General features: G+C 40.9%; 1 protein-coding gene across 1 annotated transcript in view; it reads left to right on the top strand.

Moving 5' to 3' along the window:
* Positions 1-448: 448 nt before the first annotated feature.
* The window catches only part of Fhip1a (FHF complex subunit HOOK interacting protein 1A), an 86671-nt gene continuing 61414 nt past the window's right edge, over positions 449-25705 (top strand). Inside the window, exons 1-4 of the mRNA XM_059265557.1 lie at positions 449-670; positions 12809-13435; positions 21423-21581; positions 23421-23507. Of these exons, the coding sequence (XP_059121540.1) occupies positions 566-670; positions 12809-13435; positions 21423-21581; positions 23421-23507 (978 nt within the window). The 5' untranslated portion in view covers positions 449-565. The remainder of the gene's footprint in view (positions 671-12808; positions 13436-21422; positions 21582-23420; positions 23508-25705) is intronic.

The raw sequence follows: 25705 nt of genomic DNA, 5'->3' as shown, positions 1-25705 counted from the left end.
GCACTGAGCTCCAGTCATGCAGCTCACCCAGGGTTTATTAAGCGGTTTTTTTTTCCTGTGACTATTCATTCACAATTTTCTTATCACTAGGTGTTTCTTAAAATTCTGTGAAAGTTGATAGCACAGTTTCTTGTTTAGTAGTGGAAACTAAACGAGTGATTTGGTACAATAACTTGTGGGTAGTAGTTGCTTGTAGTGGAGAGAAGAAACCCCACATGTTTCATACATGCATTTAGTTCAGCAGCACCTTAGTTTACATGTTTTTAGTAAGAATATGAGAGAATAGGAGAAGCTTTAGATTGACTATAAATAATATGGTATGATTATCATATAGCTACTGTTTGTGTTGGACTTTGAGGGTGTCTATCCTTTTATTTAAATTTAGTAGTTAGTGTCTTGTTAATAGATGAATGTAAGATGCATTTTTTTTGTTACTGTCATTACAGGTTTTGGAAAGTAACCATGAAGACTGAAGAAGTTACATTTTTAACATGATACTTGAAGTTAATGACTGCCTCCGACGTTTTCGTGGAAATTAAATATGACTTAGAAGTGTCAAAGGTTTATGATGTCATCAGTTTCGACAGAAAGCAAACTCCAGCAGGCTGTCAGCCTGAAGGGAGTTGACCCAGAAACGTGCATGATTGTGTTTAAGAACCACTGGGCACAGGTAATAAATGACCTCCACCTCCTCTGCTGGTCTCAGTAGCCCCCTCCCCCACCCCCAGCTTCTGCCATATTGAGCCAAGATTTCCTACTCGGTGACAGCTAGCTGGCTTTCTAGAAACTCTGGGTAGGACAGGCCCTTTCAGTCAATAGAAAAGCCGGTTTTTCTTCCTGATTTCCTATAGTATGTATCTATAAAAACACTTTTCCCAAAGGACTTACTTATAAAGCATTTGCTATGTACTCTGTTGAGTACTTCAAATGCTCTGTATTATCTAATCTTCCCCAGAAACCAATAAGGCAGTTAGTAGAGAAAGGAGAAGTTTGCAGGTTACATGACTGTCTGGAGGTTCTGTGGTCAGCGAATTACCAATTACTTCAATCCCTTGAGTCTAAAGCCCATGGGTCTAACGTCAGTACTCTGCCATTGTCAGGCCTGTGGACTCCATACAACGTAAGGAGAGCTGTCTGGCTATGCCCGAGTCCTCATCTTCTTTACTAAGCACATTAGTTTTTGTGGATGATTCATTTTGACTTCTCTGTGGCTCTTCTCTGATCTGCTGGTGTGAATAATTAAGGGTTGAATGTTTAGAAAATTTACCAGCCTGCCCCTTTCCTCGGGGAGCTTGCAGGTAGTAAAATAAACAAAATTGGTATTCTTTACTGCTTGTCCCATGTTATTCTCCCCAGGTGAGCTGGTAAGTGGCTATTTATGTGACAGTTTTTTAATGACTACCAGGTTCCTTCCTGTGTCTGGAAACAACACATGGGTTAAAGCCCTGAGCCTATAAATCACAGCAATTATGGGGGACACAGTTTAGATCAAAAGGGGCAAAACCAATTCTGCTTCTGGATTGTTCACACCTTAGAGTTGCTTTTCACTATCCATTGTAAAGCTCCCATGACTTTTTTCTGCTTTCCCATTACTCTGAGTTATTGTTCAGATTTTAATGGATTTACTGTGGGCATTGAGGACACCTCTGCTGTAGGGAAGGAAAGGAAGTAATTCCAGGTTATTCTTGATAATTAGATAACCGCCTTTGGCTTTGCACTTTTTAAAGCATTTTAAAGCAATGGCTCCAGAGTCAGCTAGTGAACCCTGAGAGATGTGGCCAGCAGTCCTTAGGAGGCCTGCTTCTATCTTTACCTGTTTGAATCATTCATTATGTTGTATTTATACCATGTGCAATGTTTCTGTGTATTACTACATGCTTGTCTATTTGATTTACTTAATTATTTATCCCCATTTTTGAGTGCACTACCACACTGATGGCGTTTTCAGCTTACCTTTCGACTGATGAGTCTACCTTTGGAATGTGAAATCTTTGCTCTGAGACCCACTATGTTTGTATATAGTACATTTGATTATTAACATTCCTTATGAGGTTACTGTGATGTGATCCATCTGGCTTTCAGTGTTGCTCTTAGAGACATAGATACATCACTGACCTCTTGACTCTGTGTAGGTAGATCATCTACCCTGCTCAATCCTGTCTCTTTCTCCAAAGCAGTTGGAGTGCTCCTAGAATGTCCTGTGTCAGGAATGTGTCTGCCTTTTTTTTTTTCATGTTGTTGAGAGTAAATATTGGCCCCAGAATCCTATTAGACATTTCCATATCTGGCATGAATGGCTTCAGCATTATCAGACACTGTGGGTTATCTGAAGCACAATGCAGGTGCTTAGCACCCTCCTGTTGAAATATATTGAGCTGAAGATGAGAATATCTTGTCAGAGGGAATGATGTTAGTCATTAAACAATTCCCTTTATAAAGGGTGAGCCTATCTTATGATAGTTCAGCAATTCCCTTAACTTTGGTTGGATTTTTTTTTTAAGAATGAAAGAAAAGACCTTTTTATCAATCTCTTTAGACTTAGCTTTTCCTTCTAAATAAATCTGGAAAATGCCCTCAGTCGCTGTTGGCAGAGGCTCTGTGGACCTTTCTATCAACTGTCTGAATGAAATACTGGTTGAGAAATAAATGCATGTGGGTATCTAAGTGGCTATTTTCCCTTAGAGGCTGAGTTAGCCAACAGTTCAAATACATCCCTGGAGCATCCTAGGTGGTAAGTGACAGGAATTAATTCAAGAGAAGGGGCTGTTCTGGGTGGGAGTGGTGAAGAAAGTCGTAGTGTAGGCAGTTTGGCTGTGGAAGAAGTTCTGATGTTAGAGGAAGAGAACATTTTAAGAGGGACATTGGTAATAGATGCTCAGTTTTGACATTTTTCTTGGTGAAAAAGAAGGTGGAGAAGGCAAAAAATTGAGGGTAAGGTAGAGCTGTGGGCTGGGAGTGAGTCCTTCAGCTGTCAGGACTGGCTGGTGTGCATTCATCTCTGGACTTGCATACCTTGGCTCTTCACCATAGCTTCTCCTGCTGGGGTGACTGAAGGCAAACTCAGGAGAGACAAACTGAACTCTGACATGCATACCTCTGTACCTGCTGTGACTACAGCCCCCCAACTCCCCCGAGGAACCAAGATAGCCTGAGAGGTCTCTAGGAAATGTGGCATAGTCAGGACTGAACAGCCACATTGTGTTTACTGGGGTGTGCCATTAACCACTCAGTACAATACTTTTGTATACCATAAATTAGGAAAAATGAAGGCAGCAAAAGTCTGCACTATCTGGAATTCATCTTTGTTAGGATACTTCAGTATAAATTCAACATAACTGACATGCATTTGACAGGCTCCGTTGTACTATTTATGAGTTGCTTCTGTGGCAGAGCTTGAGTTACAGAGCTAACATGGACAGAGAGAGAAGGGTGACTGCTTTCTGTCTTGGCCTCTACTGTCAGGGGCAACTAGTTCTGCAACTAGCTGGGCTCATATCCAAGGCAGTCCATCATTCCAGGGGTGAGGCCTTGAGTGGCCTAGTAGTGCACTTGAATTTCCAAAATCCCTGGGGCATGATGGCATGACAGAAGGGTGCTCCATAGACACCCAGGAGTAGCCTCCTTCCTAATAGTGACATTGGAGAATGTAGGCTTAGGGACTTGGGCCTGGCCCATGCTTCCTCTCACCATCTTGATTGGTTGTCTCGTGTCTTAAATCATCAGAACAGTAGACCCAAAATCCAGATCTATCTGCTACCCCTCTGGTTGGGCTTCCAGTGGCATATGCCCACCCACAGGCCAAGATGGCACAGACAGTTCCTTAGATCCTAGCTTCTGTGACTCCAGAATTGAAGTTGCTTGGCATTCGTGTCCACCATCATCCTTGGCAAATGTCCTGAAGTTTCACGCCTCTGTGCCTGAAGTACTTGCTGCTCTTTCTGCCTGAGCATTCCTCCATCTGGTTAAATGCTGCTTTCTGCAGGACTCATTTGGGACCTCATCTCCTCTGGACACTGTCCCAGCTCTCTCTCATGTTTTCACTCTGTGCCCACCATCACCGCAAGCTTTCTTTTACTGTTCCGTCAGACTCCTTACGTTACAACGGTATACGTAACATCTCCTCCCCAACATCATTGCGAAGCTCCTCAATATCAGAGGCTATTAGCGATGTATTTGTGTTTCCGGTGCCCATAACAGAGTATGGCATATTGTATGTAGTATAACATATCTCAATAAACTGCTGAAAAGCAAGGCAGAGACTAAGAAACACAACTTTAGAAGACCCAGGCAATTTAGGAAGCCACTTTAAACATGCATTAATTGTAAACCACTGTATAATATGCTTCCAGGAGGATCTCTGGACTTACCTTCAGGGATAAGGACAGTATGTACTTGTGTTAGATTTTTATAGTTATTTACAAAAACAATTTATTGTATGGCAGGTTATTGTCTTATCTCATTGCTATCTTTGCATTTTCTCAGTGGAAGAGGTCCAAATGGAAGGAATCACTGACCTACCAGATAATAAATTGCTCAAGTAAACGGGCTGGTGAATTAAACCACTTACCTACTGGTCACTTTTCATGACATGCTTATACTTTGTGACTACATGGACCTTGTAATAGTTATTGTGTCCTTTTTTTTAATCAGGAGAAGGGGAGTGGCAATTGGAGGAAGCTAGGCAAGGTAGTGTATGTCTGTATGTCTGTATTCCTAGTACTTTAGCAGCAGGAGCAGGGAGATCAAGAGTTCACCGTCAGATTAGGCTATTGAGTCCCAGGCTAGACTGGCCTACATTGCAAGACCCTGTCTCAAAAATAAGCAACAAAAGAAAAAATGCATTTCCATTTATCTAAAAAACAATCTAGGTCTCCTTTTTATGGAAACTTCTGTACTCCAAGAAAGCTGTTTTTAAAGACTTTTTTTTGTTGTTTATTTTATAGCATGCTTTGTGACTGTATGGACCTTTTTCTATTTTTGATATACAGAGGAAATAAGTTTTTAAAAATTAGAGAAAGCTGGGCATGATGGTGTATGTCTATAATGCTAGCCCTTGGGTGGCGGAGGCAGAAGGATCATGAATTTAAGGCCAGCCTGGACTAATAGTGAGACCCTGTGCAAGCAAGGAAGAAAATGTCAGGAATGTATAATTGTTACAGTAACAATGCTTGAGAAAGAAAGTACAATAGCTTTTCTTTTTCATCTTGGAAAGGGATGGCAGTGAGAAAAAAATGGAGGCACGGAGATTTTTTTTTTTTCTTTTTTGATGTCCAATACCTTTCTAGTGAAAACTAAAGGGTGGGTTTTAGGTCTAGTACATAGTGTAGAGCTCTGAGTTCCCTGACTCCATTAAAGAAATAGAGAACACAGTGCATGGATTTGACATGCCTATCTGCATTTTTATTTCTTGCTCTGTTTAGCTTTGCTTTTGGTGTGCGTCTTGTCATGGACTAAATGACAGAGAACAATGAAAGCCTTGGGGAGACAGAAAGTTTAGAAAGCTCCGATTAATCTTCTGAATATCTTAGAAAATTGATGTCTGCCAACATTTTAAGCACTTATGTTTCTTTCCAGCTTTACGAGCGGCCTTAAACTTGACAGCTGAAAGTGGACAAAAGCCATACTTCTTAAGAGAATACCAGCAGCTGATGCTCTGGACCCTAAAGTATGCAACAGCTCTCCTGTTGCATACTCACCAATAAATCTGATTTGTGATATGGCTGAGGCTAATGTTCTGTTCAGTATTTTTACTTAGATCCTTCTTCCTGTGTTCTTTTCATAGCTCTTATTTATCTTTTTTTTTTTTAAAGGTTTTATTAACAAGAGTCCTGGCTGGGTTATTGTGAGCTTGACACAAGTTAGAGTTATTTAGGAAGAGGACCTCACAATTGAGTAAATGCCCCTGTAAGACTTATCTGTAAGCAACTCTCTAGTGACTTTTCTTAATTAGTGATGGATGTAGGAAGGCTCACTCGTTATAGGCAGTGCCACTCCTGGACCTGGTCCTGGCTTGTATAAGAAAGCAAGCCATGTGGAGCAAGTTAGTAAGCAGCACTCCTCCATGGCTTCTGTATCAGCTCCTGCTTCCAGGTTCTTCCCTTGAGTTCCTTCCCTGACTTTGGATGGTATACTACAAATTGTCATATGAAATAACCCTTTTCCTCCCCAAGTTGTGTATAGTCATGGTAGTTTTTTTTTTAAGACTGCAACAGAATCCCTAAGACAGTGTGTATTAATTATACATAATCATGAATTTCATATTTGTAGTATCATGTGATTTTATCTTATTCACGTCTTACTACCCTGTTTTGTTCTCCTCTCACTCCTCTTGACCCTTGCAGAAAGAAACGTTTTTTGAATAAACCTGACAGTGGCGTAAACAAATAACTAGAAAGCATTAGCAGTCACTTTATGTCCACTTAACAACACAAGAGTAGCAGTTTCCCTGGTAGGGCCTGTGTCTTCACTTTTTGTTGTTTTAAACAAGGTCTCATATAGCTGACATTGGCTTTGAACTCTGGTCCTCCTGCCTCTACCTCTCAAGTGTTGGGGTTATAGGTATGTACTACCACACCCTGCCTTTATCATATTTTAAAATCCCAGATTCAGACAAGTCTGTGCAGCTGCTGGCTAGAGCTGATTTTATGCAAGTGGAGTAAGTAAACACATTTTACAAGAGGATTATAGCTTTAATATTAAAGAAATAAAGCCAGGCCTGGTGACACATGCTTATAATTCCAGCTACTCAAGAAGACTGCAAATTCAAGATCAGCTTGGGCTGCATAGCAAGTTCAAGGCCAGCCCAAGCAACTTAGATTCTGTCTTAAAAGCCAAAAAAAGGAGAAGCAACAGCAAAACAAAAGACTGAGGTCATAGCTTTAGTGGTAGAGTGCTTGCCCAGTGGAAGCCAAGGCCCTGGGTTTAATCTCCCATTATGAAAATAAGGTAAGACAGATGGATATGAAGGAAGGAGAGAGGGAGGGAGGGAAAAGTGGAGGGAGGAAAGAAGGAAGGGAGGGAGGAGAGAGGAAAAGAAGGAAGGAGAGAGGGAGGAAGGAAGGCAGGTGGGTGGCCAGAAAGGAAGGAGAGAGGGAGGGAAAGATGGAGAAAGGGAGAGAGAGAGAGGGAGAGAGAAAGGAAGTCAGGCAGGCATGGGGTGGGCAAGCAGGCGGGCTGGCAGGAGGGCAGGAGGGCAGGCAGGCAGCAGGCTTGCTTTCGACCCTGGTAAGACCTTGTACAGACAGGTACTCAAGGAATGTCCCAAGTGGAAAGGCTCAGCCGTTAAGTAATGCCGAGGATCCAGTGGAAACCTAACTTCTGTTGTAGTTATTCGGTACATACAGTATAATTCGGTCCTTGACAGTTAAATCCTCCCTCCCTTTCTGTGCACTGGAAAGTGTTGCTTAGTAACTTGAGTTTTTCCACAGTTGCCACTTTAAACCAGCATTCCAAAGCTTTTGGAACTGTGAATTTTCTTCATGTGGCTTTCTTGAAATAAGTAAGCTCCAGCCAAAGTCACATGATCACCTGTGTCTGGAAGGCATAGACCAATGGTATGATTGGACTGAAGCAAGTCTCCTGGCATTTATCACAAGGGATGATTCCTTGTTAGCTCGAGGTAAAATGATGTGATTAATGTGGACCTCTCCTTTGTTTCCTGTTTAGAATTTATCACTCTTTAATACACAGGCCCATTATCACTAACTGATGAGGCCCATTGGAAACCAATGGTAGGGACATTTGATATTCCTTATGAAAGAACTAGACTATTTTTAATTGTATCCTTAATATCACTCCTACCTAAAGGTCAAATGGCTTTGAAATTAGGTTAAATTTAGATGTTTTGATCTGATGGCAATTTGAAAGCCATTGTTCATACTGTTCATTTTGTGTTTGCTTTTAAATTATATTAATTTATACATGGAACTAAGTATGATCCAGGCTCATATTCCACACCTCCCCACACATGCCCTCTAGAGATGAAAAACATTCCTAGTTGTGATCATCAATACATTTATTTTTTTTTTTTACGTTTATTATTTTTAACTGAACTGGCTTGCTTCATGAGTGTAGACTTTTATCATGTGCTAATTAGTTTATTAAATATGATTTTCAGCGTAGTACAGTGGACTTGTTTTGTAAAGGAAATGTTTACAAAGTATACTTTGTTTGCTTTTAGTCTTTCTCCTGCTGTGGCTCTTCCAGCCTTATTAGTTGAGTTTTCCCTTCTGGTTGGAGTACCCAAGACTGATGGTGAACGCCTGAGAAGAGGCTTGCTTGAGTAACACAGCAGACCATCACAGAGACGGCTAAGCCTGCAGGGGGCACTGTGTGCAGCCTCACCGCCCACCGGTCTGGAAGGTTAGAGTCAGTGTAGTGGGTAAACTAGGCAGCAAGCGGAGAAGCCAGAAACTAGAATAGGAGGGCTTAATAGCAGCAGTCCCATGAAGATAGGGCACAAAAGGAGAAGATAAGTCCAAGTCACCCCGGAAGTCAGTCTGCAGCAACTGAGGGGATGCGGTAGTTTGGATAGAAGCTCTTCGGCATTTCAGTGCATACTGAGTTCCTGCCCGGAAGCTTCCAAGGCTCCTGCTAGGGTGGGAGCCAGTCCCAGGTGTGGCCTCAGAACCAGCCTGAAAAGCAGATCATAGGTATGTCTGTCTGCTGGCAAGGAAGGGAAGGCGAGGGAAGGGCCTGGGAAGGGCCCACTGAGAAGCAAGGCTCAGGATTTGTAACAACCTGGGCACAAAGGCAGTCAGCACTTGCTAAGCTTGGGTGCTCCGTGACTCAGAGCACAGCCCTGGTTACAACACACCCATTTCCCATGCAGTAAGACTACCGGCCAGGGGTGCGAGTGAGTAAAGGGCTCCAGGGTATCTCTGCCTTCCAGGTCAACGAACCCTTCGTCTCTGTGGATTATTAAAATCCTGCTCTCGGGTTTCTCTGCCACCCTCCCCGGAAAACTGTAGAAGGGAGCTGCTCTGAGGAGGCTAACTTACTGGATTTAAAAAAACCGCTAAACAGGGCTAGCGCTGGCTCCATCCTCTTGCAGAGGACCGGAAGTCAGTTCCTAGTACCCCCATCAGGTAGCTCACAGGTGCCTGTAACTTTGACTCTAGGGGATTTGACACCTTCTGCACCTTCTGACCTCCACAGGTACCTGCTTGCACATCACATACCTACATAGACATCGAATTTTAAAAACCAAAAGGGGCTACGCAGTTTTTATTCTGTCCTACAATTCTCTGTTCTCCTCCCTCCCTCCCTCTTTCCTTCCCTCTCAAAAACGGGGTCTCTTTATGTAGCTCTGGCTAGTTTGGAACTCACTGTGTAGACCATGCTAGCCTTGAACTCATCACAGAGATATGCCTGCCTTTGCCTCCAAAGTGCTGGGATTAAAAGGTGTGTGCCATCACTGCCTTGTAGTTGGTTTTTTTTTTACTCTTTAGGGGCCCACAACCCAGCTCCCAAATAAATCACACACGGAGACTTACTCTTACTTATGAATGACCGGCCTTAGCTTTGTTTATTTCTAGCCAGCTTTCCTTAAATTATCCCATCTACCTTTTGCCTCTGCACTTTTACCTTTCTTTATTCTATATGTCTTTCTTTCCTTCTTACTCCATTGCTGGCTGGGTAGCTGGCCCCTGGCATCCTCCTCTTCGTCTCCTTTTCTCAGTCCCCCTTCTTTCCCATCTCTCTCATTTATCCTCTCTCCCTGCCAGCCCCACCTATTTCTCTCTCCTACCTAGCTCTTTATTAGACCATCAGGTGTTTTAGACAGGCAAAGTAACACAGCTTCACAGAGTTGAACAAATGCAACATAAAAGAATGCAACTCATCTTTGCATCATTAAAAAATATTCCACAGCATAAATGATTGTAACATATCTTAAAATAATATTTCACAACAATGCCCAGCTCAGTTCTTTTTTAAAGATGTCTTCTAATAGGACTGGGAATGTAGCTCAGTAGTGGAGTTCTTGAACTGAAATCAATAATATATATAAATACAGGTTAATTAGTGAGAAGAAACTGAGTTGTGGTTGTATGGATTGTTTGGCTGTATATTGCACAAGTACATTACATACACAATAAATATTTGCTTAAACATGTATAAATGTATATCCTCATTTATAAATTTATATTGCTTAGGCATTCTAGAGAATTAGATTTTCAATAATTGTCTTATCAGTATTTTCCTCTTTTTAGACATTAATACAAAAAGCTTTTTTACTTATAGTCTGAGCTTACAGCAAAGAACTAACTGATCTTAAAATCTCATTTATCTTTGTTCCTTCCTCTACCTTCCCTCCTCTCTTGTTTCGATAGACAGGATCTCACTGTACACTTCCAGCTGGCCTTGAACTGTGATCCACTTTCCAAGTGTTGGGATTACAGGCATGTGCTACTTTGCCCAGCCTTGTTTGCTTTTCTTAATTTTTTTTTCTGATTTATTTTATGCATATGAGTGTGTGCTTGCATGCCTGTGTGTGTGCATCCTGTGTGTACCTGGTGTCTGCACAAGGCAGCAGAGGGTGCTTGACTCCCTGGAACTGGCGTTACAGAAGGCTGTGAGTTGCCATGTGAATTTAGGGAAGTCAGCCTGGATCCTTTGCAAGAGCAGCCAGTGCTCTTACCTGATGAGCCGTCTCTCCAACCCTGTGTTTGCTTTTTAGCAAAATATTTTATATATCACACACACAAAATTTGTGTGTGATAATATGATTCACTTACATTACAGTAGTTATATTGTATGGTGATGTATTTTAGTTATAATTCTCTTATTCTTGACCATCTGGGTCATTAGTATTTTTATTTCTCATTGTTGGAAAAGTGTGTTGACGCAAACATTTTAGGCATTTCCCCTCAAATCAGATTAGTAAAAGGGCAAGAACAATTTCATAACTGTTGCTACACATTGACGGATTATTTTTTAGAAAGACTGAGGTGATTTGGTGTGTCACTCCCTGTATATAAAGCAGTCTCAGTTTTAGACAGTCTGCACAGTCTGAGCAGAGTGAGAAATGTAATCACATTTTACCTGGAGGCCTAGCTGTAAATACAGTTCTCACAGGTAGATTCAACACATGCACTTTGAAATCTTAGCACTGACAAAGCACAAGCTGATTTGTCCTTCAGAATGCAGAACCTTCAAGGTAGGGCCTTTGGGGGCTGGAGAGTGTGTGGTGTTGAAGTCAAAGCCCCTTTAGGAGCAGTGTGTTACTGTGTTCCTCTCTGTAGATGCTCTCCAGGTAAGCTCAGTTAGGCCTGCAGGAAATCCTGCGGCACCCGAGAACATGTAGGAGAACAAGTGCTCTCTGGAGGGATGTGGCAAGAGGATGTCCAGTGGCTGCCTTGTGGCCACCAGTTCACAGGCCATATATTGTTTGGGTAGCCACTCAAGCAATGCCCTTCCTCATGAAAAACGTCAACTCAAAAGTGGGGTCACTTTTTCCTTTATGAAGCAGTATTATCAGCTTGATGATGAAAATTGATAGAGATTGCAGAGAGTATGGAGATGCATTCATTCTGTCATAATATATGTACCTGATCCACAAAGATTCCTCTCTCATGCTTTTGACAGGTGAGAAATGGAGACCTTTTCCTGAGAAATAGTTTCCCTGATTGCTCATGCATGCTGACATGACACTGTGTATTTGCCAGCTTCCCCAACAACTGAAAAAACTGTAACATAAATACAGAACATGTAACAACACATCATAGAACTGGGCCAGGAGGGAACTGCCGAAGGCAAACATTGCTTTATATGCTGTTCAGAAAGGCAAACAGAAGCAGAGATAGAGTCGTTGATAAAATGTCAGGTGGTTTAAAAAACACCAGGTGGAGTATTTTAAAGGGAGTGAATTGAATGGGATTATCATAGATATCCCGTGTCACTAAGGTAAATGGAAATTAAGATATAAAATGGTTTAAATTTCCAGGCACCCAAGTAGAAGTATTGGTGGACAGAGTGAGGTCAGAAACTTCAGATTCTGAAGGAAGGAAAGGAAATAGACCAAGGATGTGGCATGACCTATACAACAGATACTGAACAAAATGTATTTACCTTAGCCATGTGTTAGGTGGTGTCTAATTTTGTTTCATTAACTATTTTTATCACTATGTCCAAAGCTTTTGTATCACTCCAAACTTCAGGAATTTACTTTGTAATTGATTATCTCAGAGAGTTATTTACTTATTTATTTTGGCTTAAAGAACAAGATGCTCGGACTCCAGAGTTTGGTTCCTGTGTCTATGCCTTCTGTTAGAATTGACTCTACTTGTGCTGGGCCTACAGTTTCTCACTGTGCATTTATTGTTCCTGTTGCTGTGCTGGTTGTCGAGGCTGCCCCTCCAAGTGGAGAAGTGAGGCAGAGTGTTTATCAAGAGCATGGGAGGAGTTATGTTGCTCTGCTGGAGCCTTCAGAACAATTGCATTTATGGGAGAATATGGGTAGCCAGGTTACTTTTCACTTGTTTAATGCATTTGAAACTTAAAAGGCAATGTTGCATTATTGGTAGTTTAGAGGGAAAGTAACTTGTTTTCTCTTTGAATACCAAAGGAATTACTACTTTTGCATTTTTTTTTGCTTTTCTTAACTTTTGCACTATTGGCATATTTGATAATTATAGATATTTTATATCCAATGGCTCCTGTGTTTTTGTGCCAATTTGGTAAAACAAACAAACAAACAAACAAACAACAACAACAACAACAACAAACCCCCCCAAAAAACGGTGATGGTGTGTTTGGGGAATTATGGTGAACAGCAATGGATGACAGACAGGTGGTTGATATGTTGCAGGTTGTGAAGATCTTAGAGAAGCATGACCCCCTGAAGAACGCCCAGGCAAAATATGGGTCCATCCCCCCAGATGAGGCCAGCGCTGTGCAGAACTATGTGGAACACATGCTTTTTCTGCTAATCGAAGAACAGGCCAAGGATGCCGCGATGGGGCCAATTCTGGAATTTGTGGTCTGTGAGAATATCATGGAAAAGCTCTTCCTTTGGAGCTTGAGACGGGAATTCACTGATGAAACCAAAATTGAGCAGCTAAAGATGTATGAGATGTTGGTCACCCAGTCGTACCAGCCTCTGCTGCACCACAAGCCCATTCTCAAGCCCCTGATGATGTTGCTAAGCTCCTGTTCCGGAACAGCAACCCCAGCTGTGGAGGGGAAGCTGGTTGTCCTACTCAACCAGCTCTGCTCCATCCTTGCCAAAGATCCATCCATTTTAGAACTCTTCTTCCACACCAGTGAGGACCAAGGGGCTGCCAACTTCCTCATCTTCTCCCTTCTGATACCCTTCATTCATCGAGAGGGCACGGTAGGCCAGCAAGCTCGGGATGCTTTGCTGTTTATCATGTCTCTGTCTGCTGAGAACAGCATGGTGGCCAGTCACATCGTGGAGAATACCTACTTCTGTCCAGTAAGTCCCTTTTGTTGCTGCACTTTTCTCCCATCTCACCCCTTTCCTCTCATGTGACAGTAGTCAGTGCTCTCATTCCATTTGTTCCAAGTTGCGTCTTCCATGGAAAGACGCTCAGAGGAACTTGCTTGGGAGCAGCAGAGGTCCCCAACTTTCCCTGCTAAAATTTGGCTGAGCAGTGGCAACTCAGAATACACCTCTAGACTTGCAGCCATTTCTCAGTTCATTTTTATTGTGTTGGGAACATTTTTTTATTCTTTTCTAAGAGTATATGCATAGAGGTTGGTAAAACTTGCTCTTTTAAAATTCATAGCCTTTCAGGTTGACTTTGCTCCACTGAATCAAGGCATGTGGTAAGACCCCTCACAGCTACTTCTACAAATTAATTTATTTCTCAGCAAGATAATGACTGTTAGTTTTAGGTCTAGAGCATTGATTTTATTGAAAAATGAATACATATTTGCCGTAACAAAAAATTCTCTACTTTGTATAGTTTCTTAATCCATGATGTGGAAACAAAATGGTATATATTGGAGTAGCCAATGCCCAGTCAGCACTAGGAAAAAATGGGAGCAGTGTGGAATTTTCAGGGGTTCATAGGTCTCTGAGGGATTTTGGTGTTATATTGTTTGGATAGTAGCTATCAATACTTTCTAAGCTCAGTGAAAATTTCTATTGTCTATTCTTTTTATTAGTCTTTATACATCATGTAGCCTTATATGTGTGGAATAGTTTGGAGAGTCCTGGTGAGTTTTGTTGGAATAGGCAAGGCAAGTTGGTATGGGTAGATAAGAGTTTTTGCTATTGTTAGTAAACACTATATGGGTAATTTTAGACCAGTAGAAACACTCCCTCAAGGACATTTAGAAATATATGTGGTGGGTGGGTATGTGCTTAGCATGGGGATATGATGTTCGTAAGGAGGGGTTCACCTACAAATCTCGTAAAGTTGGTGTTCATAGACCATACGAGCAATACCGAGTGCCGGCAAGGATGTGGAAATAGGAATTCATATTAATTACTGGTGGAGATGCAAAATGGTACTTTGGAAGACAGTTTGATAGTTTCTTTTCTTTTTTCTTTTTGAAGTGGTTTATTTATTTATTCCTTTTTATGTGTATGGGTATTTTGCCTGCACGTATGTCTGTGCATGCATGCAGTGCCTGGGGAAGTCACAGGAGGGCATTCTATTCTCTGGAACGGAAGTTACAGGGGGTTATGAATCACTCTTTGGTTCTGGGAATCGAACCCAGGTCCTCTGGAAGAACATTCAGTGTTCTTAACCACTGAGCTATCTTTCCAGCCCTGACAGTTTCTTGTAAAACATGCTCTTATCATATGCTTTCCTTAGTATTACACAAAGGAGTTAAAACTTGTATCCACACAAAAATCTGAACATGGATGTTTCTAGCTGCTTTATTCATATTTTTAGTTGTAGAAGCAATCAAAATATCACCTTTACTTGTTAAATAAAAACTGATCCACCTAGATATTGAAAATATTACTCATCTAAAAGAAATGAGCTATCAAGTCATGAAAAGACCACAGGAACCTTAAACACATACTACCAAGTTGGAAGAAGACAATCTGAAAAGGATGCATGCTTTCTGATTCCACTAGATGACATGTTAGAAAGGAAAACTCTATGGTATCAGTAAAAAGAGAAGTATCTTCCAAAGTAGGCAGGCAAAACATGGGGATGTTTAGGGAAGCGAAAATATTCTCTGTGGTACTCTTAATGTGGATACATGTCATTGTATATTTGTCCAAAGCCACAGAATGTACAGCAGTATTGTGAATTCTTATTTGAACTGTGGACTTTGAGTAACTATAATGTGCCCAAGTGTTTCAAAATATGGAAAAGACAAGAACTTCTAAGAATATAAATTGATATATAACTTAGGAAAGCCATACAGCGGTGGCTACTAACATCACATATTTGCTTGTGTGGCCCTGAAGCTTTACTTATAAATATTGGCACAGGGATGTTCAGTTGAACAACGATTTAAAGAAAATAAAAGTTGAAATACATGAAACAAAAGATAATTAGACCATGATAATGTGTATTAGCATGTAGCTACACCTATATGTATGAAGACCAACAGATCTGAAAACATGTTGCACAATGAATAGGTAGCAAAGTTCCTACCATGTTAGCATTTACATAAAGCTTTCGAATGGTGCCTACCATTTTTTTTGGACACACACATAATTTAAATAAAAAACAAAACAAACAAACAAAACCAAACTAAGAACAAGAGTAATATGTGTTAAGTTCAAGACTCCAGTCAGTCTCGAGGTCGAATAAGGAAGAGGGATGGCAATGGTTGTGGAGTAGTACTTGTTCTGTTTGTTGGCGCTGTGGGTTGACTGAACCCAGATCCTTCCTCATATATGTACTCTACCACTCAGCCCCACACCCCAGCTGGTGCTGTGGCAGTTTTTGAAAAAACATGCAGAATACTATAAGGAAACTATTGCAAAATGATAAAAGTCTGATAAGTATTGCTGGTGGTTTTCAATTCTATTATTCTCTGCTTATCTGTAATAATTCATAATTTAAAAATTCAAATGCATTGAGAGAAGAATGTGGTGTTGTTTTAATGTTTAAATTTCCATTAACTGTGTTTAAGCTGATTTCACTAATTGTTGCTTTTACAAAAATGCATTCTAAAACATTATGCAGTTCATTAAAATTGGAGGGAAAACAACATTTCCAGCTGACCTTATTTGCTAAAATGGAAGACAAGTTTCTTGTGTTAGGTTGCCCCTCAGGATAGAGCCCATAATCTCATTTATACCCAGTTTTCCATAATTACATCTGACAAAATAATTAAAATAAAAAGACCCCTTTATGTTGCAGATAAAAGCATACTCTATTAACCAACCAGCTAAGGGCCACAATTGACAAAGAGCTTTCTCTAATTAGTATGATTGTCAAAGTGTGTTAGCATCAGGCTGTTGGAAGAGTAATGACTCTCTTAGCAAATTGGACCTCTTTTGGAAACTTTGTCTTCAAAGTTGATAGAAAGAGCCGGCTGGTTCTGCTCTCTCATCTCTTGATTCTCAAGAAAAGAAGAATACAGATGCCCTAGAGAGCAATCTGGTACCACAAATGGTTGGGCACTAAATGATCACGCCTCTCTTTTTGTTTTTATAACCAAATGTTGATGGTTACACTTAGACCATTTGTCACATGTTGGCAAAGAGAGCACAGAGCCTACTATACATAAATCAAGCAATACAAATCAGAGCAGGTGACCTTTAGATACAGAGCCACAGGTAGGAAGTTACTTATCCCATATCCAGAATTTATGAGGCCTTTTATTTTGGCAAGTTGTATCAAATGGTCTCCACCAGGTGTTTTGCTGCTAGCTTTCCACCAAAGCCATCTGCTAAAAATCTTCATTTGTGCTAAAATGAACCAAGTAACATGGGATGTTTACAGACTGACTCTAACTTGCTCAGTGATATGTGTGTACATGGCTTGTCCTTCCTCCATCGCCATATGCAAACCATTGCGCTAATCTTGCATGGGTTATTTTCTTTAATCCTTACAGCAGCTCCTGTAAGTTTTGAGAGTTCAATAACCACCAGGTAATGGCAGAGTCTGGCTCAAAACCACATTTGTCTGATACTAAAACTGCTTGTTGTAGCATTACCACACCAGACTGTCAAGAAGTTATTGCTTTTCACTGTTGCTATCCAGATGGCCCTCTATGGGAATCCTTCCTTCCTTTTTTCTTTTCTTTCTTTCTTTCTTTCTTTCTTTCTTTCTTTCTTTCTTTCTTTCTCTCTCTCTCTCTCTCTCTCTCTCTCTCTCTCTCTCTCTCTCTCTCTTTCTTTCTTTCTGTGTGTGCGTGTTTGTGTTTCCATGTGTGGAGGTATAGGTGTGTGTTCATGTGTGTGTTTGTGTTTCCATGTGTGGAAGTGTAGGTGTGTGTGTTCATGTGTGTTTGTGTTTCCATATGTGGAGGTGTGTGTGTGTGTGTGTGTGTGTGTGTGTGTGTGTGTGTGTGAGACACCCCTGGGTTTGATGTTAGCCTTCTTCCTCGACCCCTCTACCGTATCCACTGAGACAGAGTCTTTCAACTGAAGCTAGTTATTGCCATTTGGCTGTTGCAGCTTTCCAGCTTGCTCCGGGGCTTCCCCGTCTCCACTTGCTGAGCACTGGAGTTCTAGTCAACACACCTCCGGCTTTTATGTGGGTGCTGGAGACCAGGACACGGGTCCTCATGCTTGTGAAGCAAGACCTTTCCTTGCTGTGTCATCTCCTCAGCCCATGACAACTCCATTTAAGGATCCTTTTGGGAGATAAGTGGAGAGTACTTGGTTAATATTTAATGTACTGAGAATAAACATGTTTTACAATTTTGTGGTCTGAATCAATAAAAGGCTAAAAGAATAGACGGGCATTTTATTTTTAATTAGCTGTTGAATGCAGATATATGTGCATTTTTATAATTCAGTTTTCAAATTACACAGTGAAATTTAAAAGTAAATCACTTTTGATGTTAATTCTTGAACCTAACAAAAACAAAACAAAAACCCAAAACCGCCTCCACATCTGTTGCCTCTCTCTTACTCTGGTCCTGCTTCCTTGGCACCTCTGTATTCTCAAGGGTCTTGCTTGTGATCATTACCTTGGAGGCTGGCCTCTCCATCTCTCCTGGCCTGACTTGTTCCCCGTGTAAGCACCACGCTTGCCTATGCATGGCCCAAAGCCCCTGTTCTAGAAGAGTGTGTAATCTACATAAACAACTCTGAACTCAGAGCCTTGGAAGGGGAAACAGTTGTCAGTAGCTGTGATGACTCACACTCCTGTCTCGAAGAATGTGTGATGCTTTTTATTTTGCAGAATATTTTTCTCATAATTTTTGCCACTCTGAGGAAAATAGCTGGGCTATTTCCTAGCCCTGTCTTATGGTGGCAGGAACACGGTGAGGACACCCTGCCCTACCTACCAGCTGTCACTTCTGCATGGGGTGTGTCTTCCTGTCTGGGCAGGTTTCCTACAGTTCACATCCTAGCCGTGCCCTTTTGGAATACTCACTTAAAAAGTGAATATTAGGTATGTGTTATTTTTAATTACTGTCACTGATGTATGTAATTTGAAAATTAATGTTGCTGTAATTATATTGATATACTGAATAGTTATTCCCAGCTTTTTAGTCAGACAAATTAAGCTTGTCTTTATGAATTCATCTTCAGGGCCTCAGAGTGGTTAAGAAAGCAGGAGAACACAGAATTAAAGTCTTTGTTCTGTGGTTAATTTAGCATGAGTTAGCAAATGTAATTGACTTTTAAAATGTAGCATCAAGATTGGACTTCTCTTCTAGGAGGACTTTGGGGCTCCATATGCTTTTGCCAGAGGTTTCTAATTTATAACAGACAACTCATTTGGGTCACATTCAAAACTAGTATTAAAGTGATTTGTATGCGTCTGTTGACAAGGAATTAAGTACTTTAAATAGAGGCCATCTTCCTTGGGGACCACAGATGCCCTGATTTTTAAAGGGATAAAGGATCAATCTTGCTTACAACTATTCTTAGCACCGGACCTGAAATTAAGTAGTCAGGATTTTTTTCTTAAATCAGTGAGTTCATGTATGAGTGAATAAAGATTACTAGGCAACAGAACAAAGAACTCTATCTGTATTATCTCCAGTGTTGATATGGTCCATCTGTTTCTCTCACTGTCTTTTATAGTGTGGGTTCCTATACCATCTCAGCTCTTAGCTTCTCCTATGGTTTCCTCAGGTTTCGTTGTATGAAGACCGCTCAGCTTGTACTCTCTTATTGAATTCATTGTGTGACTCTTGGAGGTCACATTCGAGACTCAACACACCTGACTGTATCAATCATCTGTATCTCCAGTGTAGACTGATGTGACCAAGTCAGATCAGGAGAGATCAAGGAGACAGCTAGTAAGATAGTGTATTCCAGAGAGGTGACTGTCTCACCAATGGGAAAGGAGAGGTAGCAGTAGCTCTATGGACAATTTTTCCCCAGGACTTCAGCATTTCTGGCTGTAAGGCTTCTCTGTCTTTGGTTCTCCGTGCCAGGCTCTGTGGATTCTTTCATCTTGTCTTCCTTTCCTCATCCTCTTTGGTTTTATGCTCAAGTGTCATCTCCACATGGATGGCTCTAGATGGCCACCTCTAGCCCAGAGCACTCTCCCAGGCACCACACCCTAACAGCTGTCCATAGGGCTCTCCATCCAGGTGTCTCACAAGCTTTCTGTGCAGGGCCGTAGAACCCCGCAGGATGTGGCTTGTATTTACCTTTGTTTGTGTGGTCGGTCCTCCCTGCTCTGACAGCACTGGGCCTCTCAGTCCTGAGGAGACAGTCTCCTCTTTCTCCGTTCAGCTCTTGGACCGGCTTTCCTCTGCTTGAAATATTCTCCCTTCCGCCGCTCATTTTCTGGCTTGTTCCTGTTTACTCTTCAGCAGCCTAGACAGCACTTCTGAGACCAATTCCCATTTTCACCCCCGACCCGCAAGTCAGAGTGAAGAGCTTTTGTATATCAGCCGCATCCTAAATTTCCTATCGTGCGTTTTGAATGTTTCTAACACTATTATAATTCCTTGTTTGTCTCTCGATGGGCTGGGAGATCAGTGAGACATGCCACTATTTCTTTTCGGGGCCTGACTCGGAATACGTTCTTGAATGTTTCCATCCATTTGAGTCACTTCAGGATCTAGGCTAGAATGGTGTCTCTTGTAATTGACTTCTGTTTTGTTTTGTTTTCTTCTTTCGGTTTTTAAAACTGCATATTTATTTATTTATATTGCACGTGCCGTGAGTGTATGTGTGTGGGCGTGCACATGCCGTGGTGTGGTGGGGTGTGGTGGTGAGAGAACAACTCACTTGCAGGAGTCCGTTTTCCCCTTCCCCCCGTGTGGGTCCCAGGAATAAAGTTCAGGTGCTCAGACGTCGGGCACCCTTCCCTCTGAGCCATCTTGCCAGCCCTAGAGCTGACGTCTTGTGTACAGTCTGTGTCATTCTGTACGTTTGCTAACTCAGGATGGCTGGGACGCTTCATAGCTAGCATTCCTTCCCATTTGGGAAGCCCCTGGCCCTGCGAAAGTCACTGCTTCCCCAGTCTTCCATCCTGTAAGCGCTCCGCATCAACTGCGATCCAACTTAATGATCAAGTCGGAGAACTTGACAGCTTAAAGCTCTTAATCTCACTTGCCAGGCCCAAATACCATCAGCATTTAAGAGCTGGGTGCAAAGGAGAAAAGTAAATCCCAGTTTTGACTTAAAACCAGATGTCTGGTTAGATTATCCCAGCCATTTTGTGTGTGAGGTTCCACTTGATACTTCAGTGTAGACTCCCATTAGCTCCATTTGAACTGTATCCCAATGGCCTGTCCTTCTCCCCACCCAGTTCTTTCTTCTTGTTATATTGTTTGTGGTGGTTTAAGGAAATAATATATATGAAAGTATTTTCTAACATGCAAACTTGCTAGGACGTGTCAGTCCTGACCCTTAACACGCAAGCAGTCTTTCTCCTAAGTATATGCATAGCCTCTGGTCCTGGACCACCTCTATCCAAGGCTGCTTCCCATAGACTAGAGTATGTGCACTGACGTATTTCTCTGTTGGCTCTCTCCAAGTTGTGCTGTCCTGGGTTTCTTATGAGTTTGTCCCTTCCCTGAACTTCTTGGGTATGAGGCTCATATTTCGTTCATCTTTGTGTTTTGCCTTCTTATTTGCTTGACTCCTAGCCCATCATGGTGCCTGACCTAGAAGATGAGTCACCCTCACCAACCTCTTGACTAGTAGCTAAGTAGCTCTGGTTTTGCCTTGCTGTCTGCTGGGGTAGCCTTCCTATTCTATCCATAGGTAGTTGCTACCTTCTTATATTGCTAATCTCTCACTACTCTGCCTTTGGACTAGTAACCTTGGCATCCTTATGAGCTGTTAGCTATAGACCATGGACTTCAGACAAGACTATTTTGCCTTTTGTTTCTGCATGCAGGTACTTGCAACTGGACTCAGTGGCCTCTACTCGTCCCTGCCCACGAAGCTGGAAGAAAAGGGTGAGGAGTGGCACTGCCTTCTCAAAGACGACTGGCTGCTGCTGCCTTCCCTCGTGCAGTTCATGAACTCGCTGGAGTTCTGTAATGCCGTCATCCAGGTAGGCACTGCAGCAGCGGAAGCCATCAGGAGCTGGGGTCCGGTCAGAGATCAAGCTGTGCCGGGGATTAGCGTGCATAAGCACCACTCTCAAAATTCACCCTTCATCAATTTTGAGAAGTATGTACGGAATCATGAGGCTTTGCTCGAATCCCACTGAGTATCCTGAAAGGAATGAAAATGTTTGGTAGGCTTGTGAAAGTTTCAATTGAGAACAAATGAAAAGATTTTATTTTCTCTATAAAAAGTGTTATTCTGTTTTGATTATCCACTTACCCATCAAAAATAAGTTCACTAGCTGACTCATTAAATAGATATTTTTAGGCTACTTAAGTACTCCAAATTATAACCCTTTTACTTCAAGGTCTTTCTGGGAGCTTACAAAGGAAAACACTTTATTTTGCTTAATGGTGCACACACTACATAAAGAATATTGTTATCCCAATTGAATTGGGAAGAAGTTAACAATCTTCTTAGCTACACAAATTAAATTTGCTTTGAAATTGGCTCGCTTTAGGGGAAAAAACAGCCACTGAACTCTTGTGTATTTGGCTTTTTGATTAGATTTTTACCGTCAGATTTCTTGTTACTGTTTTCAATAAAAATCCAATTTTATATATGTTTAAGGGTGTACTAAGTTTTCATCAAAACTTCTTCTATGGAGCATAAATATTACCTTAATATTGGATTTATTAAGAAATCAGGTTTGTTTTATGGTGATTTTTTTTAGGGTGAGAAATGTTAGTTATAATCTGTTTATCTACCAAATAAAGAGACAGCTTCTGGAGGAAAATGAAAGTAAATTACTTTAGTTCCTATCTTATTTTTATTGCTAAGTCAAAGGAAGTTTTATTTGTATTTAAGATAAATGGATTACATTTTAAATTATTTTCCCTTTAATATTATAGTCTATCAACATTTTCTTGCAGAAATGTATGGAAATAAAAATGATGGAACTACTATTAGCTCTTCTTCGGATGTACACAGAGAGATTGTCAGTAATTTAAACAGCTAGCCTTACTTCCCTAGAAATTGCTTTTTACTTGATTGTTTGACTGAATCAATCTCTCTCTCTCTCTCTCTCTCTCTCTCTCTCTCTCTCTCTCTCTCTCTCTCTCTCTCTCTCTCTCAGTAAAGCTGGTGGGCATGGTGAAGAACAGGGAAATTATATATTTGTTTGAAAATTAAAGCAACTATTATTTAAAAACACTTAAATAATGATTTTGGGTTAGGGAACCCCTGAAAGGATTACTTATAAAAAATATTAGTAAAGGTTTGTCCATGTTACCATGTATTTTGAAAATCAAATTTGGGAAGTTCAGTACCACCAGCAATGTTTTCTGCTTTTGAATAACTGTCCACTTTTTATGAGAATGTTTTACAGATCCTTTCCTCCCTAATATAAATATCAGAAAATATATCTTCAAAGAAATCTGTTAGCAAAATAAGCGTATTTAATTATCATTTTTCTATAGTTACACTCTTAAAAAGGTAGCACAAATGGATATGGAGCCCAGAGGGAGTTAAGGGGGCAAAAATTATACTTTCTAATTTATTCATTTTAACTTATAAATATTTATGCATAGTCAGTCTATTCATTGTCTTTTTCAAATCAACTTTAAAATTAACATTTTTCTCTATATTTGGAAGTATAACTTTAGCTGTTTATGCTGTGATAGATATTTGGAAAAAATCATGTCATTGTGTGGTCTGAAGTATTATTTAACAACTGAAAACATGGCCCAAATTTGGGGTTCCATTTTGAATGTAAGATGTGCACAGAACTGCTTGGTCTTAAGATACCGTGGAGACTAAACCCTGTGTTTCACTTCTGTCTCAGGTGGCTCACCCTTTGATTCGCTCTCAGCTGGTCAGCTACATTTACAATGGATTCTTGGTACCAGTATTGGCTCCTGCCCTCCATAAGGTCAGTGATGGGTGAAGGCCATCTTCTGTCTACTATAGAACAGCTGAGGGAAACTGAGGGAAGTAGGCTCAGTGTAATGACTCAGCAGTGGATATAACCTTATTTTTCTTCTCTATCCATCCAAAGTTCTTAGTAGTGTCAAATGTGGGTCTTAAAAATAGCCCTGGTGTAAGTTGGATGGGGTCCTCTTGGTGTTGTGGAATGTCAAGTAAGACAGTCTGTGGAAGAGGTGATGCATAGTCTTTGACTCTGGGGTCTGCTTCAGTTCATGGGTGGAGCTGCTGTGAACGTTCTGTTAAACTGACCTCCGAGGCTTTGTCTTCCATTGAGAGTCATGGGCTGCTGTGGCCATGGAGAGGGTGGAGGTAGCACAGGGGCCAGAGCTTTGCCTTCTCCTTAACAGAATGTGATTTTCTATTATAACAATTATAAAGTGAAGCCACTTTAAGGTCCCATCAAAGGTTGGCTGTCTCTTTAGCACCGCTCTGAATTCCTTATGACTCTCATTTTACATTTAATAAATCAACTGATATCTTTTCCATTGAGAGTTGTTATGAGACACACATAGAATTCTGATTTTAAGGAGTCTTTTTCCCTGGTTGGGAGAGGAGCAAGAATTAATTTACAATGTGACTTGAGTGAAATGCCCGTCTTTCTGGATATTTAAATTACATTTTATGTGTTCTTATTTTGTGAAGTGGGAAAACCCAGGTTCTAGGAATGCTGTGGGTTACTGTGTGTGCTGATGGCATGTCTGGTCCATTAGCAGCTGGTCTCACTGGAGCTGTTTCTCTCTCGTTGTTCAATGCCCTTTGAGTTTAGTGGACACATTTTTGTGAAACAAACTGACTTGGTCTGATATGGGATTTCCTCAGGTTACTTTAGTGTTTTATAGACTCAAAGAGACCAAGTCTGTGGAATTACGGCTGTCTTGGGAAAGGTAAGGCATGCCGTTGGAGAACATGTGCCTTCCGTGTTTCTATGCTGTCCTCCTGTTGGCCAGTATTCTCCTGTTCTCTGTTCTAGGGTGGGGTGAGTGTCTGGCTTTGGAGGTTTCTAAATCTGTGGGGAGAAGAACTCATTTTTAGTGGTATACAGTGGTACTACGGCAAGTCTTGGCAATAATTATAACTCCCTCACATAGTCTTTCTTCCTCTTTCACTCCCAAGTTTTTCCTCACTGACCTACTGACACTAGATAATGCTGTTGATAACTATTGTAATCGTGATAACTATTATTATTATTTCCCACACTATGTGTTATTATAATTAATATATTTTAATGTTATAAACGTTGATGGAAATTCTTTTTGTGTATTAATGGGGTATCAAGTGATGTTTTGATACATGTATATATTAAGATAATGTTGAAGTTAAGTTAAACATATTTATCTTCCCAAACATGTATCATTTCTTTGTGCTGAAAACCCACCTTGTAACTTTTCAGGAGTATAGTACATCACTGTTATCTGTAGACACCCTACGGTGCACCAGCACCGCAGAGCATCTTGCTATGATCTCACTATAGCTTAGAACAGTGAGCTGTTTGTAACTGAGGATGAGCTCTGACCACAGAGCTGTAGTGGAGACCTTTCCACCTCACTTCCTCACAGCACTTAGGAACGAGTGAGGAATGGGCATGAGGTGTGTATGTTCAACATCTCAATCCACAGAGGTAAGCACACTTTCTGAGGGTAGGGGTCCCATATGTTCTGTTCTCTGGGATATGTCACTGCTGAGTGTGGACATCTCCTTAGACTGGAGAAGTATGGAAAACCAAACCAAACCAAACAGCACACAAATAGAATGTTTACTTTAGTACTGGCAGAGCACTGGCAATTGTTGGCTTCCCAGACAGTGCTCTATAAGAGAATGATTTTAGACAGCACTGTGTATACATTACCTGACTTCATTTTTAGAGTTATGTCCATAATTTAAAATTGGAAAATTTTAAAACTATGGAGTTAATACATGTTAATTTTTTAAAAGTCAATATAGAATGCAGGAGATGAAAAGTGAATGTTACTGTATGAGATTTGACTTTGCAACTCCCCAATTAAGATGCTTTCTTAATTTTTATCCATTATTGACAGTTCTTCTCAGAGTATTTCCATTTACTGTCCAGGGAGACCAAAGACTGATTGTTCTCTTATTTATTTTTTCTTCCTATTATCCATGGTGTGTGTGTGTGGGGGGCAG

The sequence above is a fragment of the Peromyscus eremicus genome, chromosome 6 (genome assembly GCF_949786415.1).
Source record: "Peromyscus eremicus chromosome 6, PerEre_H2_v1, whole genome shotgun sequence".
NCBI classification, from domain to species: Eukaryota; Metazoa; Chordata; class Mammalia; order Rodentia; family Cricetidae; genus Peromyscus; species Peromyscus eremicus.
The sequence above is the reverse complement of the archived record's forward strand: the minus strand, read 5'-3'. Positions and strand labels throughout refer to the sequence as shown.